The sequence below is a fragment of the Ailuropoda melanoleuca genome, chromosome 13 (genome assembly GCF_002007445.2).
Source record: "Ailuropoda melanoleuca isolate Jingjing chromosome 13, ASM200744v2, whole genome shotgun sequence".
Lineage (NCBI taxonomy): Eukaryota > Metazoa > Chordata > Mammalia > Carnivora > Ursidae > Ailuropoda > Ailuropoda melanoleuca.
In genome coordinates this window covers 60,908,478-60,926,433 of record NC_048230.1, presented here as the reverse complement: position 1 = coordinate 60,926,433, position 17,956 = coordinate 60,908,478, and the positions used below count along the sequence as shown (strand labels likewise).

Genomic DNA, 17,956 nt, shown 5'->3' with positions numbered 1-17,956 from the left:
CACGCCCCCTCCACCAACCCTGAAAGCAGACTGCAGACTCTCAGAGACTCCCTTCCCACATTAGGTCACCGGCACATGGCCTTCTACATTCATTAACTGTACATTTTAATTACTTCAGAGTTAATAAAAATTAAAACACTGACGTGTATGGGGTTTCTTTCTCCTGATTGTAAAGTAAGTCGTGGTGACAATGGCACATGAGAGACTCTGTGCACTGAAGACATTTGACCATACTTCCCACACACTAGGTCCTGTTCCAAGCACTTTGCAAGCATCAATTCATTTCATCCTCACAACAACCCTATGAGGTGGGTACTTCTATTATCCCCATTTTACAGATGAGGAAATTGAGGCCAGAGGTGAAGGAACTTGTTCAAGGTCACAGAGCCAGTGTGTGTGTGTGGCGGAGCCAGGATTGGAACCCTGGCAGTCTGGCTGGGGTCCATGTTAACCTCCTTCCTCCTTCGCTCTGCTCAGCGCTTTCCGCAGACCGCCTCTGCCCAAGCTGGGCAGGTCAGGGTGGGTCAGGGACACACCCTGCTTTAGGGGTTCAGCACAGTTTGGAGTCGCTCCCTTCCTTGCCTGCACCCAGCTAGACGAACCCCTGCAGGCCCCACATCTCTCTGCACGAACACTGTGCTTCCCTCGGCGCTCCCGCAGTTCAGGAGCCTCGAATGTTGAAGGAGGTGAGACCGTGGCATCCCGACCCTCCGCTTCAGGAACAGGGGCTCAGACAGACGGATGTGATTGAGGGCACACAGTTGTAAGTTCTGGTCGGCAGGAACCCAAGGCTGCCTGCCCCCAGATCCCGCACTGAGTACAACAGCACGGATTCTCTCTAGTGAGCGCATTACGCTCCCGGGTACAGTTACCATAGTCCGTTTACTGACGGGCATCAGTTACACGAATCTTGATGACTTTTCATGATTACAAGGAGCGGCAAGAAAGTCTTTTGACCTCTGTTTGCCCACTTCCACAAGCACTTCCACAGCCCGCGGCCCTAGACTGAGATCGCCGGGTCTGCACATGCTAAGTCTGGACACTACCAGGTTACCTTCTAAACATGGGTACCAATTTACCGTCTCCTGTCTCCCCAGCCACGGGAGTACCTGCTTTCTGTGCTGTGGGTGCATAACTTAAAAAACCCGTCAGAGACCGTGTGAGGGGGTTTCTGGGACAAGTTTTGAAGGTGACTGCAACGCACAGGATTTCTCTCAACAGGACCTCCCTCCTCCCTGATAGCCGCCAAAACGGCTTGAGAGCAGCTCATCGCCCTGGGAACGAGGCTCAGCTCCCCACGTCCGGTAAGTGCAGGGAACGCCTGCCATCAGGTCTGGGCTGCCCTAGGCTGCTCATGCAGAGTAAAGGTCTGGGGGGTGATAAGAGCCCCCTGAGGTAGGCTCCTCCGTCACTCACTAGAAAACCAGCGGCCACCTCAGCTCTGAGTAGGAGTTTCTTTTCATGTTGTTTCCTAAAATAGGAGTCATAACCCGCTTAGGAAGCTTCACCAGGCAGAACAGAGAAACAGAATAGACCAGAAGAGTGGGTGAGATGACTCTGTCTGCTCCAATCGTTTATCAGATAAGGAAATTGAGAGCCAGAGAGGGTGAGTGACAAATCCAAAGTCACACAGAAAAGCAGCACGAGTAGTGGCAGAATCCAGCTCAGAGCCAGGCAGCCTGACTCCTAGCTGAGAGCTCTTCATATCACAGCGGGGCCATCCATCACCTCCGCTGAGAGTCCTTCTTTAAGTCGACCTTTCTTATGCTCTGTTGCTCTTGAAAATGGGGGGAATAGTAGGTTTCTTGAGAAGGGATGTCGGATAAAAATCACCATAGCATATCTTTGTGCCTCTGTGCATCCTATTGTCACTTCTTGGGATTCCCTTCTCCGCCTAACTGGTTCTGTTCTGTGAAAATATCCCCTCCCTCCCCAGGGCAGCCGGTTGTGCCCGCACTATGGCCCCATGCCCTGACCTTGCCCCAGCACTGGGAACACTTGATGGCACTTGCTGGCTCCTTCTGCGTCTCCTCCACAAGACTGAAAATTTCTTGAACGCACAGATGGATCACGTTCTCCTCCGCAACCCCAGCACGCACCCGACGTTCCGAGGGCATGGACTTCGGACCACAAATGCCAGCAGGGAGGGAGTTATCCTACCCCATCAGCTCCTGGCTCACAGTACGAACTCGGGAAGTTTGGTGCCGCTGAAGGGATGTGCACAGGGAAGTTCTGAGCACAAGGAGCTTCTAATCCTGCGGCCGTGGAGTTTTCGACAGACACTGCCTGGCGGTGCCAAGCAGGTCAGGCTGACAAATGAGTGGGCACGAAAAAGCACAGAAAGCCCTCACATGTGTCTAGGCCTCCAGGGCACAGGGCATGGGGCACTTTCCCAATGGACCTCATGGGAGTGAACTTTGTAACTGCTCTCCAGCGGGACGTCCATGAGGCTCAGCTCTTCTCCTTCTGCCAGGAAAACTCCCAAATCTGGTTGATCCAGACCTCAGGACTCACAGACACGGATATGGCACGAGGGAAGGAGTCAATGAAGCTAGGAAATATGAGACTGAACATAAACCAAACTTAGTTTATAGGATTTAGGAGGAAACAAAAAGATTAAGTATGGTCATGAAACACTCTATATAGCGAGAGCTCAGATAAGAACTACACCACTGTCCTCAAGTAGGCTGAGCTTTCCTAGTTCTGGGCTTTCTTAAGGGTTCTAGAAAAGAACACACGAGACATGGAATGTGGGATTTCATTATCTCCAGTTTACTTAATTTGCTTGTTTACACACACGGTCTGTGTGTGCATAACAGTGGCAAGAGCCATTCTCTAAATACAATCTGCTACTCAGACGATGACAGATGCACATGGAAAATGAGGCGTCAGTGAATGAACCTCAGCACGAGAGGCAAAACCAGCATGGCGGGGTTCTGGGATCACAGAGCCTTTAAAAGCCTCTTGTTCAGCACCTGGGGACAACAGACACTTTCCAGATGATACAAGACTATTTCAGTGGGAGACCCAGACCCCAAATGGTACTTGAAAGCACATGCCCGTCTCCCTGCCTTCCCCAAGGAGCCACGAAGTTCTAAAGGCCTGGTGGGGAAAAAGGGAGACGGGGGATTATCGTCTGCTGAGCACAGGTGCTGAGTGTTTTATATACATCACTGCCCTTAATCCTAACAGTGTCATCTCCTCCATTGTCCACGTGTGGACACGAAGCTTGCCCGTGGTCAGACGACTCTCAGCAGTGGTACCAACACTGGAACCCACATCTTGGATTTGCCTAAGCCCACACTCTCAGCTACGCCAGGCTGTCTCGCATGGGGATACGGAGCATGTCCCCAAGAGAAAGGCAAGGGTGCTAAGACTGAACAGGAAGTGGTGGGAGACCACTTGATACACAAGGGTCAGTCACGGACACGTTCCACAGAGTTAACTTAATGCTGAGCCTGGATCCGATCTGCGAGAAATGACTGGAGATTTAAGGGTGATACATGGACGTGTAGAGTTACCTCGTGTCTGTTGCCTTTTGGTACTGAACATGAAACTCAGGAGAGACCCCAACCCCTTCAACTAGCCCCTGCCACCTACGCCACCCCCTCTTCCACTCCCCGTTCACAGACGGAAACTCCAGAGGGCAAAAAAATCTCTCACGGGGCCTGTGCCATCTTGCCAAGGCTCTCAAAGCACCCTGGTGACATCTCTGGAATCTCAGTGCCAGTGTTTCTGCCACGTCTGGGTACAATGTATCACAACTCACATTTGGATGGATACAAATTAACATGCAGCCTGATGGGATACCAACTATATATTTTAAATACATCTTTATATGAAAGACAATTTACCCTGAAGATTTTCCAGGCCTCAAGCTCTTAACAATCTAAGCTTGAGTTAAGGCAGTCAAGTGTAGTGCTTGTCAGTTAATGCTATTATCAGGCTTAACTTGGGGGGAGAGAAGGAACATCAGGGAAGCTTCCAGGATGATAATCCAAAGTGCAAGGGGCTGGGTACAAAAGGCCTAAGGACACAGCCTGCGGGGGCAGGTGGGGGGGGTGTCCTATCACAGAGCTGCAACCGCACCTTTGTGGGTGGAGGTGACAGGCCACAGAAGGATAAGGCTGGACATCGGGAAGTGTGCAAAGGGGAGAGAAAAGATCGATTTCAAGGCCAGCTGAACAGGCCCAGGTTTGGTTTGGTGTTGGTACAAGTAGGAGGGTGGGGCCAAAGTCACTCCAATATTTAATAGGGACATTTTTGCAAACAGGTTGGCTTCCTGCCATCAGAGGCAATGGAAGGCACGTTCCTTCACCTCCAATTTATCATACTCTTGTTGAGAATGTAAAAATTCCTTGGGCCAGAGCAGACTGATCGATGAACTTCTCAGCATGCTGTTCAGATTAACCACTGATGGTGGTCAGGAAAGTTTCAGTGCAAGAATGCATTTTGCAAAGTTACCCTGACTCAGCTTAAAATTCATCCAGTTGTCATCAAAATGTCTGCTGTCGGATTTTATTCTTAATAGAGAAAACAGCCCCTGAAGTGAGGTGGAATTTAATACCATAAGCCAAGAGTTTGGATTATAAAAAGTAAATTAGTGTTCTTAAAAAACAAAAACAAAAACCTCAAAGCTATCTACACACGTGCCAAAGTGCAGCATTGAAGTTGTGAGTTATTCTCAGGGGTTTTGTCAACAAAGAACAAATGCCACAGTTGTTATTAAAAACAATAAAGCATTTGCTCAAAATTGTAGGAAAAAAAGGTAACCTTATTGCTCCAAAAACCAATACATAATAGACAACACACACAGAAAACTAGCAACGTTCGTTACATAAATATCGTCCAACACTCAGCCAGAGAGGCACTCCAGTGTCACTGTTTTGTAGCTAATCAGCAGTCAGTGGCAATAGATAACATTCTGTGGATAAAGAAATATCACCACCAGAGAACGTCTTTCAGGCGGTTGGTTGTTCTATAAAGAACCCTGCTGGAAATAAATGCTTATGCAAAACTGACCAGAGGGCAATACTGTTAAACCACAGCGTTAACAGCCATTACAATATGGGACACCCAGGATCACGGAGACAAAGATGGCAGCGGAGAAGGGTCCTGAGGCCCCAGCCTCCCCTTTGGCCGCACAATAGCGGCTCTCCTGATTCTGTCCTCTCACTGAGCCTTAGCTCTGCCCTCCAGGGACATAAGGGACATTCCAGATTAAGGTCAAGTCTTGCCAGGGACAAAAAGTGCCCGCCTGGGAATGGTGGTGCTTGTGACAAGAAGTGTGGGGATTAAACTCACTCCCCAGACTCCACCACCACTCACCAAACCTCCCTGGTAAGCTTCCTCTCTGAAGCAGGATCAATAATTTAGTCAAATAACTAAGAAGAATCATGAAAAAATACATTAGCCGTTGTCCCGCCATCACCCCTTTTGTTTATCTTTTATTCCTTGTAACTGTCTTGCTTCAAATTCAAACTAGAGCTCTGGGGAGGAAGTCCTGGGGAAAAGGCTTTCAGATACCAAAACCCATAGGTCCCATACCAGCTCAGCAAACCAAACAGGGTGCCAAACACCTTCTGGGACAAGTTGTGGAAGTAAACGGCCGTGCACAGAAACATGCACACCCAGATGAAGGTCAGGAAGCCCAGGGCCACCACCAGGCTGGTGATGGCAGTGTGGAGGCAGTGGCTGCGGTCCGTCTTCACCTCATGCAGCACGGCCATCTCCTCCACAATCATAAGGGCGCAGAAGGTCAGCAGGAAGGAGTGGCCCGAGATGTCAAAGCCATGCCAAAAGCCTCCCTCCCCGTGGCACTGCTGCTTACTCTGGTGCTCCTTTCTGACCCCCTCCAGGGTGGGCGACTGGTAGCAGCTGCCCGTGTAGTGTTCGATGTTGGAGAAGAGGGCTGTGCAGACATACCAGATGGCCGTGCCCACAAGCAGGGTACTCAGCCGCCGCAGGACCAGGCCAGCCTTGCCTGTCAGGTGGTAGTTGGTGAGGGCAATGAAAGGCAGGAGGAGACAGAAGGTCCAGGCCCAGGCCAGTTTGACAAAATACCTGCCAGAAGACGAAAGTGGAGGTGAAGACAGGGGACATGGCAGAGAGGAGACAAGGTCATGACTTGGGTCTCTAGATTCTCCAGGGAGGGGAAGTAAGAAAAGTTGATAAAAGCTACAGATAACAACTTCACTTACTAAGTTTCAAATGGAATAACTCCTTAATGCTTAAACAACTCGGTGAGGTAGGTACTGTTATTATCCCCATTTTACAGATAAGACAACTGAGGTACAGAAGTATCATGCCCAAAGTAGAGGTCATAAGTGGTGGAGCTGGGATTCAAACCCGGTACCTGTGATCTTAATCTGTGATCCAGGGCCTGGGAAAGTGGACACATAGAACACTCATGGTTACCCTGGGAAGAAGGTCTCATTTGCCCCATTTTATAGAGAATGTGAGGCTCAGAAAAGTTCCATAACTTGCCCAGGGTCACACTACCAGCAAGCCCAGAGTAAATCAAGGTTTGGCCAGCCCCAAAGCCCATGTTTTTTTCTACACCCTGGCTCTTTCCTACATGGCAGCAATGATCTCAGAACAGAGCTTGACCTCAAACTAGAAGACCCGGTTCAAATGCTGACTCTGACTCAACCTGTTACCACACGTCTCCAGGCCTCAGTTTCCCCAGCTGTAAAATAGAGCTGAGGACACCAAGTGAGTTTTTAAGTCCCTCCCAGAGCCAATGATTCACTCGTTCCCTCCAATTAGCACAGAGGCTTGGAACAAAATGTCAGAATCCATGGTCATGGTTACCCACAAACAACAGGGACTTGTCTGACAGGCCGCTTGGCTCCCAGCTCACCCAGGCCAGATAAAGCAGCAGCTGCCTGTCTGCCTCCCCTCACTCATCAAATGTGGCTGACCTGGGGACCAGCCATGGGAAACACACATGCAAGAGTTGGGGCTACAACCACATTCATCATCATCTATTCTTAGCCCAGCCACCAGGGGGTGGGTGAGGAAGGAAGGGGGGCCAAGGACAGGACGACTTTTTCCTGGGTTCCAAAGGCTACTCAGACACCACCCAAGAGCATGTCACTCACATCTTCCCCGAGACTGATATGCAAGACCTGTCAGGCATTTGGCAAAACTGCTGGGGAGAGAAAGCAGGGTTTAAGTAGATAGCCCAAGTGGGGGTGACTTTTGGGAGATGCTACTGACACTGTAATTCTAAAGAAGAATCTCAGCTCACTTCAGGGGAGAAGTTTTTACCTTTTTTTTTTTTTATCTTTCAGATAAAACTTTACTACTTTACTACTGCAAGTGTTTTTGTGCAAAACCTTGAAATCCAGGAGTTAAAAAAAAAGAAAAAAGAAAAAAGGCGTGAGTGGGTGGAGTCAAGGAGATATCCCAAAGAGCCCAACTAGGCTTGCTTTCTTGGGCCACTGCCATGAACTCTGAGTAGCTGAGAAAGTCCAAGGAGATCCAGGGTAAAGGTCAGAAGGACTATCTTGGAGAGGGGTTCTATCATCGGCTGGTGCAAGGCTCGCAAAGGTTGGGGGGTCAGGAGGAGACGGCACAGGTGGCGATGGAATTCTGTTATAAGCCAGGGGGAGGGGCGAGGTGGGGGAGGGGTCGACTCAGCGTGGGGTCTGACACAGCCAGGCAGGAGGGAGGTGGCATCTCCCAAGCAGGTACGGGGTCGAAGCCTAACTCCAGGAGGATGTGGGGGGCGCAGCGGCTGAGACCAATTCAACACCCCATCCCACTCCATCCCACTCCGCCCCCCGCCACGCGCGCGCCGGCACACACACAGCCCTGCCAGTCACTCCCTGCCCAGTCAACTCAAGCCTGCTCGTCTGGGCGTGTAAACCTCAACTGCTAGTGACACAGCCATTCGGGGGTCCCTCGCTCGCGACACGCGTGCAGATGCAGCTGTCACAATGAGGAGGGCCTCCCTGTCCGATGACTCGTCCATCAGGGCCGCTAAGCCCCGGCTCTCTGGACGAGGCGACGGAGGGTCGGCTATGGCGGGGTCAGGAGAGGACCCGGGGCGCACTCACACGTTGAGGACGTTGCGCTTGTTGCTGAGGTAGCTCTCGGGCAGCGGGGAGAGCTCCTTGAGGAGGGAGCCCGCCAGCATCGAGGCCGCCAGCGCCCAGGGCAGGTAGCGCCGCACGGCCGCTCGCACCAGCGTCCCCCGGAGGAGCCTCGCGCAGCACTCCAGATGCTCCATGCCCGACCTCGTCGGCCACCGTCCGCTTCCCCGGGTCCTCTCGGCCACCGTCTTGCCCTTCGCTCGGAAGAAGCCGCTGCGCCCCTCCGGACGCATGCGCGCCGCCCGCGAGCCCCACCCCTTGCAGCGCGCTCGCCCTCCCCCATCTGGCCAGTGGCGGCCTCTGCAGCGCGTCCGGTCCTGAAGCTCCGCGCTCCTTTCCTCCCGGTCCGGCCGCCAGGCGACAGTCGCGGTGTCTTGCTTGGGTCTGGGAAAAAGAGCTCCTGGGAGTCTTTGCTGGAGATGTGGAAGAATAAATGCAGTACTGTAGGAATTAGAGCAGTGATCACAGCATCATTTAGTCTCTCCTAAAAGTTTGGAGACACCTCCTCCATCTGCGCCTTCGTTTTCTGATCTGTAAAATGGGGAGACAGGAGGAGCTCAACACTTCCCAAGAGTTAGTTTATGAACCCGAGGTCATTACGGTGATCCAGGTATAGGGAAAGGAGACAATTTTATTAGAAAAGAAGTGCATAAAATAATTACTCAATTTAAATGTTATTCGATTTTTTAAAAACTTTTAAAACAACTATTGTATTGAGTGAAAATGCTGGACCCTGGGGGTTAAGATCAGATGAGGGTGTTGGTGACTTAGTCACTCAGTTTATCACAGAACTAAACCCTCTCACCCCCATCATCGCTGCGTGTCTAATTCAGTGTTTCCCACATTTCAGGCTCCCCCCCTCATTGTATCAGCCTCCTAGCACTGCCATAACAAATTACTACAAACTTCTTTTTTTATTTTTTAAATTTTTATTGATTTATTCTTTTAAAGATTTTATTCATTTATTCGAGAGAGAGAGCATGAGCAGGGGGTTGGGAGAGGGAAAAGCAGAGTCCCTGCTCAGCAGGGAGCCAGATTCGAGGCTCAATCCCAGGACCCTGAGATCACCACCCCAGCTGAAGGCAGATGCCCAACCGACTGAGCAGCTCAGGAGCCCCTAAACTTCTATTTTTAAAAAATGTTATTATTTATTTATTTGAGAGAGAGACAGAAAGACAGAGATAACAAGAGAGAGCACAAGTAGGGAGAAGAGGGAGAAGCAGTTTGGGGAGGAGAGGGAGAAGCAAGCTTCCCACTGAGTAGGGAGGCTGATGTGGGGCTTGATCATGTCATGGAATCATGACCTGAACTAAAGGCGGACGCTTAACTAGTGAGCCACCCAGGTACACCTACTACAAACTTCTTGGTTTAGAACAACAGAAATTTATTTTTTCACAGTTCCAGAAGCCAGAAGCCCCAAGCTGTTGGCAGGGTTGGTTCCTTCTAGAGGCTCTGAGAGACACTCCTGTCCATGCCTCTCTCCTAGCTTCTGACGCCTGCTCACAATCCTTGGCGTTTTTTGGCTAGAAGCTGTATAACTCCAGTCTCTGCCTCCATCAGCATGTGGCCTTCTCCCCTCAGTGTGTCTTTCTCTTTCTGTCTCTTATCAGGACAATAGTCCTTGGATTCAGGGTCCACTCTAAATCCAGGATAATCTTATCTTGAGATCCTTAGTCATATCAGCAAAGACCCTATTTCCAAATAAGGTCACATTCCCAGGTTCCAGGAGTTAAGACACATCTTTTTGGGGATCACTGTTCAAGCCATTACAGCCACTTTAACTTCTTTTGCTATGTCCATACACCACCAAATACTATTATTTACTTAAAGCTTTCCTTTAAACAGCACACATTTCAAACTTAAATACCTACTGAATAGCTTCCCAAGCCGAAAATATCCTTGAAATAATGAATTCTGTGTTCCAGTTATATTTATTCTATTACAAATAAAACATTTATATTTAAATATTCATCATCACCAGCTGCCTAAAATAATCACAAGCCCCTAAATCAAGGATAGCTAACAGTTGGAACCATTGGGAAAGACTGTCCTGATTTATGCCTATAATAGACTGATGTTTAAAATCTCTCATGCAGAGAATTAATAAACTAATGAATAAAAGCATTAATTTCTTAACCACCTCAGGATGATCTTCATATCTATAAATTTACATTTTCTTAATCAGGGTTCTTCCATAGCAAGATGTCTCTGGACCTTCAAAAAGTTATGTTTTAAAAAGAAAATGTAATGGTGATCAAGCCAGTTTGGTTTTTCATGATTGGTAATGAAAACTACACAGCTAGAAAGATGTTATTTGTGAAGGCAGCTTGTAAATAGTATCTGAAACCATTTCTAGCTTCTGAAGGTTGGCAGGTGCTCAATTATTGTTCCTTTCCATAGCAAACTGTATAATGGTTAAGAACAGGGAGGCACACTGGACATTATTAAAGTGTTTCATTAGTGAAAATCCAAATGCTGACCCCCACCCCAAGAAAAGATGAAAGGGTGCTAGGCAAACAGGAACTCTAGACATCACCCAAACTGAACTTTCAAAAATGTACCCCCTGAAACTTTCAGGATTTTTCTTTTTCTTTCTTTCTTTCTTTCTTTCTTTCTTTCTTTCTTTCTTTCTTTCTTTTCTTTCTTTCTTTCTTTCTTTCTTTCTTTCTCTTTTTAAGATTTTATCTATTTATATTGACAGAGAGAGAGAGAGCACAAGCAGAAGGAGCAGCAGGCAGAGGGAGAGGGAGAGGGAGAAGCAGACTCCCCACTTAGCCGGGAACCTGATGTGGGGCTCCATCCCAGGACCCTGGGATCATGACCTGAGCCAAAGGCAGACGATTAACCAACTGAGCCACCCAGGCCCCCCGGGTGTGTATTTCTGTAGAAAGGATTTGGGTTTGTTCCATTTAAGATTATGCTGCTTCATCCCTGGAGAATTTGGAAGACCAGGTTAAACCCAGATCTGAAAAATTGTAGGTCTTTAGAGAAGTTTTCTTCTTCCTTTCCTCCTTCCCTTCCCTTCCCTTCCCTTCCTTTCCCTTCCCTTCCCTTCCCTTCCCTTCCCTTTCCTTCCTTCCTTCCTTCCTTCCTTCCTTCCTTCCTTCCTTCCTTCCATTCTCCCTCCCTCTTTCCCTCTCTTTCTTTCTTTCTTTCTTTCTTTCTTTCTTTCTTTCTTTCTTTCTTCTTTCTTTCTTTCTTTCTTTCTTTTTCTTTCTTTCTTTTTCTTTCTTTCTTTCTTTCTTTCTTTCTTTCTTTCTTTCTTTCTTCCTTCCTTCCTTCCTTCCTTCCTTCCTTCCTTCCTTCCTTCCTTCCTTTCTTTCTTTTCTTTCTTTCTTTCTTTCTTTCTTTCTTTCTTTCTTTCTTTTTCTTTCACCCATATTAGAAAATGTATGTTTCTGTTGTGAGTCTAATGGTGTGCTGGGGCTAACCTATTCAGGCCTGTGAGAGCAGAGTGTTAGATTTTCAGGACTTTTGAAAGCTGATTGTGAAACACAGCCATTATTTTAAATTATGTTATATAAACTAACAAACTCAACATACATATTCAAAACTCATTATTTCCTAATTATTTTACTATGTGTCCTTATTTTCCTTGCTCTTGGGATTACTTACATCTATTGTATCTGTATGGTATGTTACAGTGCAATTTTCCCAACTGTGCGTTCAGCGACATCACACCAGTAGCTTGAAACCAGCCATGGTGGAAGTCTTTACACTGGTGAAACTGGCAGTCATGGTAAATCAGGGCTTTATCTGGTGTGTGGATTGTCTAGATTGAGAGGTGACTCCATTTGTCAAGTACGGTTGAACTGAAACTGTAAGTTGTTTAGAGAGACAAGAGTCCAGCAAAAATCAGAGAAGGCGTTCTGTGAAGTTACTATCTGAAATTTACAGTAAAGAATATTTGTGCATGTTACTACTTGTAAAATCTGTACTCTACACTTTATATTAAGAAAACTTAATGATAAACCTATGCCCATATATGCTTAGACATTTTCTCAGAGCGCTCGTTGTAAAACATTTATCGATAAATCGCTGGCTGTAATCCAGCACACACGTAAAAATATATCTGTAGCGTATGAGAGAATAGACATGCTAACAGATATATAGACATCGCGGTAAAAATAGTTTTATGATAGTTCATGACGGAATTTGCCTCTGCTAGGTATGAGACGCTCTGATATTTTCTGTTTAGTTATAAATTCAATTTTTTAGAAATGCTAGTCATGACCCACTGAACATGATTTTACAACTCAAATGGGTGGGGATCTGTATGTAGTTCGAAAAACGCTCTGGAGGACCATGCCCTAACCCTCCCCACCAGAGGGTGATAGAAGACCGCAAATACCAGGGTTCTGCCCCACCTGAGGCTTCCATTGTACTGCCTAATAGCTAGTTTCACCCCTCCTTTATCTATCCAGCAGCTATTGTTACAAGTGTATGGTCTTCAACCTCAAGGAACTTAAAATCTAGTGAAGGTGATCGTCATTCATTTCCTCAGCCAAGCAACATTTATTAATTTGCTCTACACCAAGCACTGGGCTAGATGTTAGGACTGCCTATGTGTTGAGTGGGTGAGTTTCCTTAATAACTAAAGATTATCACCCTTTAAAAACACAATTTCCCTAGTTGGAGGCAGACTCACTGACTCCATGGAATGGTTGCATGGAAATCATCTGAGGTTGCCATGGTGCTTTGGCCAGGTTGGACATGCATATATATAAGCTAATTAAATACATGAAAAAGTAAGTTCGTGCTGCCTTCTCATGAAGAATTTTTCTTCTTTATAACCACATTACATTATAGTGCCACTGGATTTATAAGGAGATTACATTCTGCCAGAGTAGAATACATAAAAATCTTGAGTGTTTGTTCCATTGGAAAAGAGATCTTTATTTTGACAATGATCTTGGTTTGTTTTAAAGTATATTGACCTGAATCACTTGATGAAATGGCAAAGAATAGGAGGTCTCTATGAATGAGGAGTATCATTAAAGGTCCTTTTAAAAATACACTTTAGGGGCACCTGGGTGGTGCAGTCAGTTAAGCTGGGGTTGTAATCTCAGGGTCATGAGATTGAACCCTGCTCTGGGCTCCATGCTCAGTGTGGAGTCTGCTTGGGACTCTCTCCCTCACCCTTTGCTTCTCCTAGCGCCCCGGTCCCTGCTTTCTCTCTCGCTCAAGTAAAAATAAATAAATCTTTAAAAAAATAAAAAATCTTTAAAAATAAAATACACTTTAAAAATACAAAATAAAATACACTTTATAATTTACATACTTGTTTGTTTATTTCTGTCTCCCCTACTTGAATGTCAACTCTAAAGGGCAGGGAACATTGCCTCTCTTGTTCACTGATGCATCCCAAGTGTCTAAAACTGTAGCTGGAATCTACCAGGCACCCTTTTTTTGTTGTTGTTAAATAAATGAATGAATCATTATTAATACGCTGGTGTAAAGGAAGTTATTTTAAATTAAAATGGCTTTTTTAATAAACTGAAGAGACGACAGAATAATAATTATGAAATTATTATTTTTTAATCTTAAGGGGTTTCTAAAATTGTAAATCACCAGGAAAGGGATTTTTCTGGTCCATAAAGTCTGAACGATGCTGCAGTAGAATGATAGTGGGTTTGGTAGAGGTTGCTTAGGGCCAATGAGGAGAAGACCCCATAGGACCCAGAAAGGGTCAGGGAAGAGTTCTTGGAGGAGAGGATTTCTAAGTGGACATCAGGGGTTGTCCAGAAGAACAGTGGGAAGCGGTCATTCCAGGAAGAGCGACCAGCAGGTGTCCTTTTGTTGGCTGGTGTGTGTGAAATAATTCACTCTGGGTTGGGGGAGGGGTCAGGCCCAGTAATTCTCCCAGTGGGCAGCTCGCTCTGTCCACAGCTCCTGGCCAACCAGCACCAATCCCTTCCTTCTGAGCTGTCCTCTGCAATGTCTCCCCCATTCTTAACCTCTGGCTATCTCTTTCTGGCCGGAGGGGACGACTAGCCACTCCCTGGGGTGAGGCAGCTGAGCAAAGCCAATGTCTGCCAGAGGCCAGGCGGCCTGACTGCTAACTGGGAGGAGGTTGTGTCTTCTGGCCCTGCCCCCAACACACACAACCCCCGGTAGCTCAGCTCGTGGGCACAGAGTCAGAAGGGCTGGTGCAGGAGCTACAGGGACCCGTCTTTGCTCATCTGCAGGCCACAGGGAGACCAGCAGGAGGGGCTGCCTTGGACCCTCACCAGCCCTACACCCTCCTCCACTCCCAGTCTCCTTTGGACCCCAGACTCTCCTCCGATCTCAGGCGGTCACGGGGCTGAGGTTTTGTTGTTCGAAAAAACATTGGTAAAACTAGAAAGAAAAGCCAGGCACTGAATATCCCAGTGTGGAGAGCAGTTACCTGTAGGGTGAAGGAAGGACACTGGGATCAGAGGGAGCATAGGCAAAGCTCTAGTTCTTTACCTGGGGGGTAGTCAGATGTTTACTTTAAGAAACTGATTAAACTATATATTTATATTTTATAAATCTAGTACACTTGTTATATTTCACAATTTATGAGATGGTATATATTTTTAAAAAGAACACCAAGCTGGGAATAAAATACCCAGGTTCTAAGAAGAACCAGTTTTACGGAACCTTAATTGAGCAACGGGCACTGTGCTAAGTGCTTTATTGTATTCAACTCTTTCTTCTCACAACAACTCCACAGGTAAGTACCGCTATCACTTCATTTTGCAAACACTGAGGCACAGAGAGGCTAAGAAACTTAGCCAAGGTCACACAGCTGGCAATCCATCAGACCTGGGATTTAGACCGGGGTCAGTATGCCTCTAAGACAAGTCACCTACCTCTCCGTTTCTTTGTCTGAAAAACGAGAACCCTATAGTGTCAGCTTTGTTTCCCAGATAAATAAGCCAAACCTTATTGTGCTAGATGTCATGCATACAGTTGGCGCACAATAGGTGATCACCTCTGAAATAAAGATGCTCATCTTTGGCTGCTCACTGTAACTTGTGAGACAGGCACTGCAAAGTGTCACTGTCCCCACTGAACAGATGAGAAGTCTGACTCTGTTCTCAGGCCACGGAGGAGCCGGGAGGCCCAGAGGCTCCCCCTGGTCCCTTCCCGCCCAGCCCTGCTGAACTCTTAAGGGCTGGCGGTGACGGGGATGTAGCCGCAGGGCTCGACTCCGGACTCCGCGCCCTGCGCAGGAATGTGGGGCACCTCGGCGGTGGTGGCCAGGCGGGGCGGCGGCGGGGGGGGGGGGGGGGGGGGGGGCGCTGACACTGAGGCTTTTCCGCTCGGGCTGCACCGCCCTGCGACACAGCAAATTCCGTGACCACACCTGGCGGTGCAGCTGTTCTGTTCGGGCTGGACCGGAGAACGATTCCCCAGTCCTCTGGCCGCTGGCCCCCCCGAGGGCATGGCCTTGACCCCTAGCGGCCTCCCGCTGGGACTGTGGGCCAAGGCACAGGAGCACAGGGTGCCCCTTGGGCTTAAGCCTGCCTGGCCAGCCCCAACCTCCAGCTTCCCCCACCTTTTCTGGAGGGGACCAGTCCTCTCTGACACCCAGGAGGTAAGGAGCTTCCTGGCTCAGCCACCGTGAACACCCTGCTTAGAATCTTTAGTGGGAGGGGGAGGACTGGGAAGGGCCTTTAAGGGCACCCCTTTGGTTTCAGGGTCCTGGGGGTCCTTGGGAAATCAGCTCCTAAAAGTTTCCCTAAAGGGCTAAGCCCTGCTCCGCTCTCCCTGCCTCCCTCCTAGCCCCCAGCCCCCACACCCCCATAGGGTAGCAGGACTGGACACAGGGCAAAGCACAAAGGATGATCTCAGGTCCTCACCCGCCCTGCAGCTGGTGTGGCACCCAAGGACTCCCACCAGCGAGAAAGGGCTTCTGCTTACCTCTGAGCCCATCTCTCAACCTCCTTCTTATACTCTGTCATCCCCGGAGTCTTCCCTAACCTGCCTTTTGTTCGCTTCACATGGACTGAACTCCTGCCTGCCTCAGAGCCTTTGCCCATGCTGTCCCCCACCTTGTAGTGCTGTCCCCAACCCCCACCCCTCTGTCCCAGCTTCACCCTCCACTCATTTTTCTGCTTCTGCTCAGTCATCATGTATGACTATCATTACCACTCGTGGAGGGTCTTGCAAATTCTTGGGCCATGACTCTTCTGCATGAAGTTTAGAATCAGCTTGCCAACTTCCTCCAGAAAACTTGGACGTTTGGTTAAGGTTGTATTGAATCTAAGGAGTAATCTGGTGAGAATGGACAGCACACCCAAGTTCACGAAAAATGATGTGATGTGAGTCACTGAAGATAGAGACACAAATCACACAGCCCCTTTCCTCAAAGAGCGTATTTGCTCACTCTCTTCCTTTTCCATTGATTTCATTTCATGAGAGAAATGGGCCCATTTTGCAGATGGGCCTGAGACTCAGAGGAATTACATGACTTGCTTCAGGTCCTACAGTGAGGAAGTGGCGGAGTCTGTCTGACTCACGAATCTACTCATTGAGTCAGTTTGGTCTATGGGTTTGGCTTATGTGTGTCTCTGTTTGTGTTTGCGTGGAGGGCGTGTTTCCACGCACCCAAAGTGCAAAAAAAAAAAACATCTATATTTGAAGATGGTTGTGCTGTGTGGTTGAGTAGGAGTGCAGACGTGTCTGCTCTGCTGGACGGTGACTTCTGTTTGTGTCGATGTTGGGGTCTCTGGCTACGTGTGTAGAGTGTTGGGAGTTTTGGTGGGTGTGTGGGGGGTAGTCATGTGTACGGGGGAGGAAGTGTGTGTTGTTGGGAAGACAGAATGGGATATTTCTATTGGTGTGTGTTTCCTCTTATATAGGATTTTCATTTTATACTTGTCGAAAGAACTCTTTTAAACAAAGGTTTTTAAAAATCACATTTAACTAACTAAATTTTTTGATTAAGGTGTAACTTAATTTTAAGTGTTGAAATCTCAAGTATGCAACCAGATGAATTTTTACACACGTTCACCCTGTGTCCGCCGCTTGGATCGAAACAGAAGGCAGAGACAGCCCTCGGTCGGAGCTTCCATCAGTCCCCCAGTGTAGCCACTTTTGACTTCCGTTACCTTCAGTGAGTTTTACCTGTTTTTGAGCAGCTTGTCAACGGAATCACAGTGCTTCTGTCGCGGGAGGTTCACAGCTGACCTTGAACAAACTTGGGTTTGTGTGCTAACATATATCTCACTGAATTCTCATAATAGCCAAATAAGGTAATACCCCTTTATTGTTCCCATTTTACAGAGGAGGACATTGAGGTTCAGAGAGCACTCAGAGTCAGGTCGCCTGTTTGACGCCGTAGCTCTGCTCCTTGCCCACTACGAGACCATCCTGCCTCCTTTTGGGTAACCTGCTTGAGAGGTGACACGGCCATCCGGGTGCAGAGGAAGCAAAAGGCAGACCTGGGAGCCCAGAGGGGATTCTGAGTGTGCTTTATTTTCTGAGGAGCCAGTTTCTCTGCATCTGTCATGAGGCGTCTCCAGTTCTCCTTGGGGGGCCAGGAACTACCACTGGCCGCCCAACCACCGCTGTGCTGCGGAGACGCACCAGGCCCCAGGGGTCGAGTCCCGGCTCCCAGACTTATTTGCTGTGTGACTGTGGGCAAGTTGCCTCCCTCTTTGAACCTCGCATCCTCAACTATTAAAAGGAGATTAAAATCCTCATGTGTGGTTAATTAAGGTGGTAATGGTTGGAAAATGTCGGTGTATAGATGACTACCGCCGTTATTTTGTAAAAAACCTTTCTATTGTAACATAAAACAAGTACAGAAAGTCACACAAAACAGTGGGGACCCCATAAGACAAACCACTTGTAACCACCAGTCAGATCAAGAAATAGGAGCCCCT

General features: G+C 47.9%; 1 protein-coding gene and 1 long non-coding RNA gene across 2 annotated transcripts; one reads left to right on the top strand and one right to left on the bottom strand.

Annotated features, from left to right (window-relative positions):
- Positions 1–2,751: 2,751 nt before the first annotated feature.
- On the bottom strand, positions 2,752–8,321 carry FITM2 (fat storage inducing transmembrane protein 2). The gene is made up of 2 exons (XM_002917362.4): positions 8,064–8,321; positions 2,752–6,063 (listed from the first exon to the last, which is right to left on the bottom strand). Exons 1-2 carry the CDS (start codon positions 8,234–8,236, stop codon positions 5,448–5,450), a joined length of 789 nt encoding a protein of 262 aa, XP_002917408.3. The 5' UTR covers positions 8,237–8,321; the 3' UTR covers positions 2,752–5,447.
- A 7,124-nt stretch (positions 8,322–15,445) lies between these two features.
- Positions 15,446–17,747, top strand: LOC117795409. The gene is made up of 3 exons (XR_004619402.1): positions 15,446–15,663; positions 17,017–17,184; positions 17,355–17,747. It is a non-coding gene; the product is annotated as an uncharacterized LOC117795409 (long non-coding RNA).
- Positions 17,748–17,956: the final 209 nt, after the last annotated feature.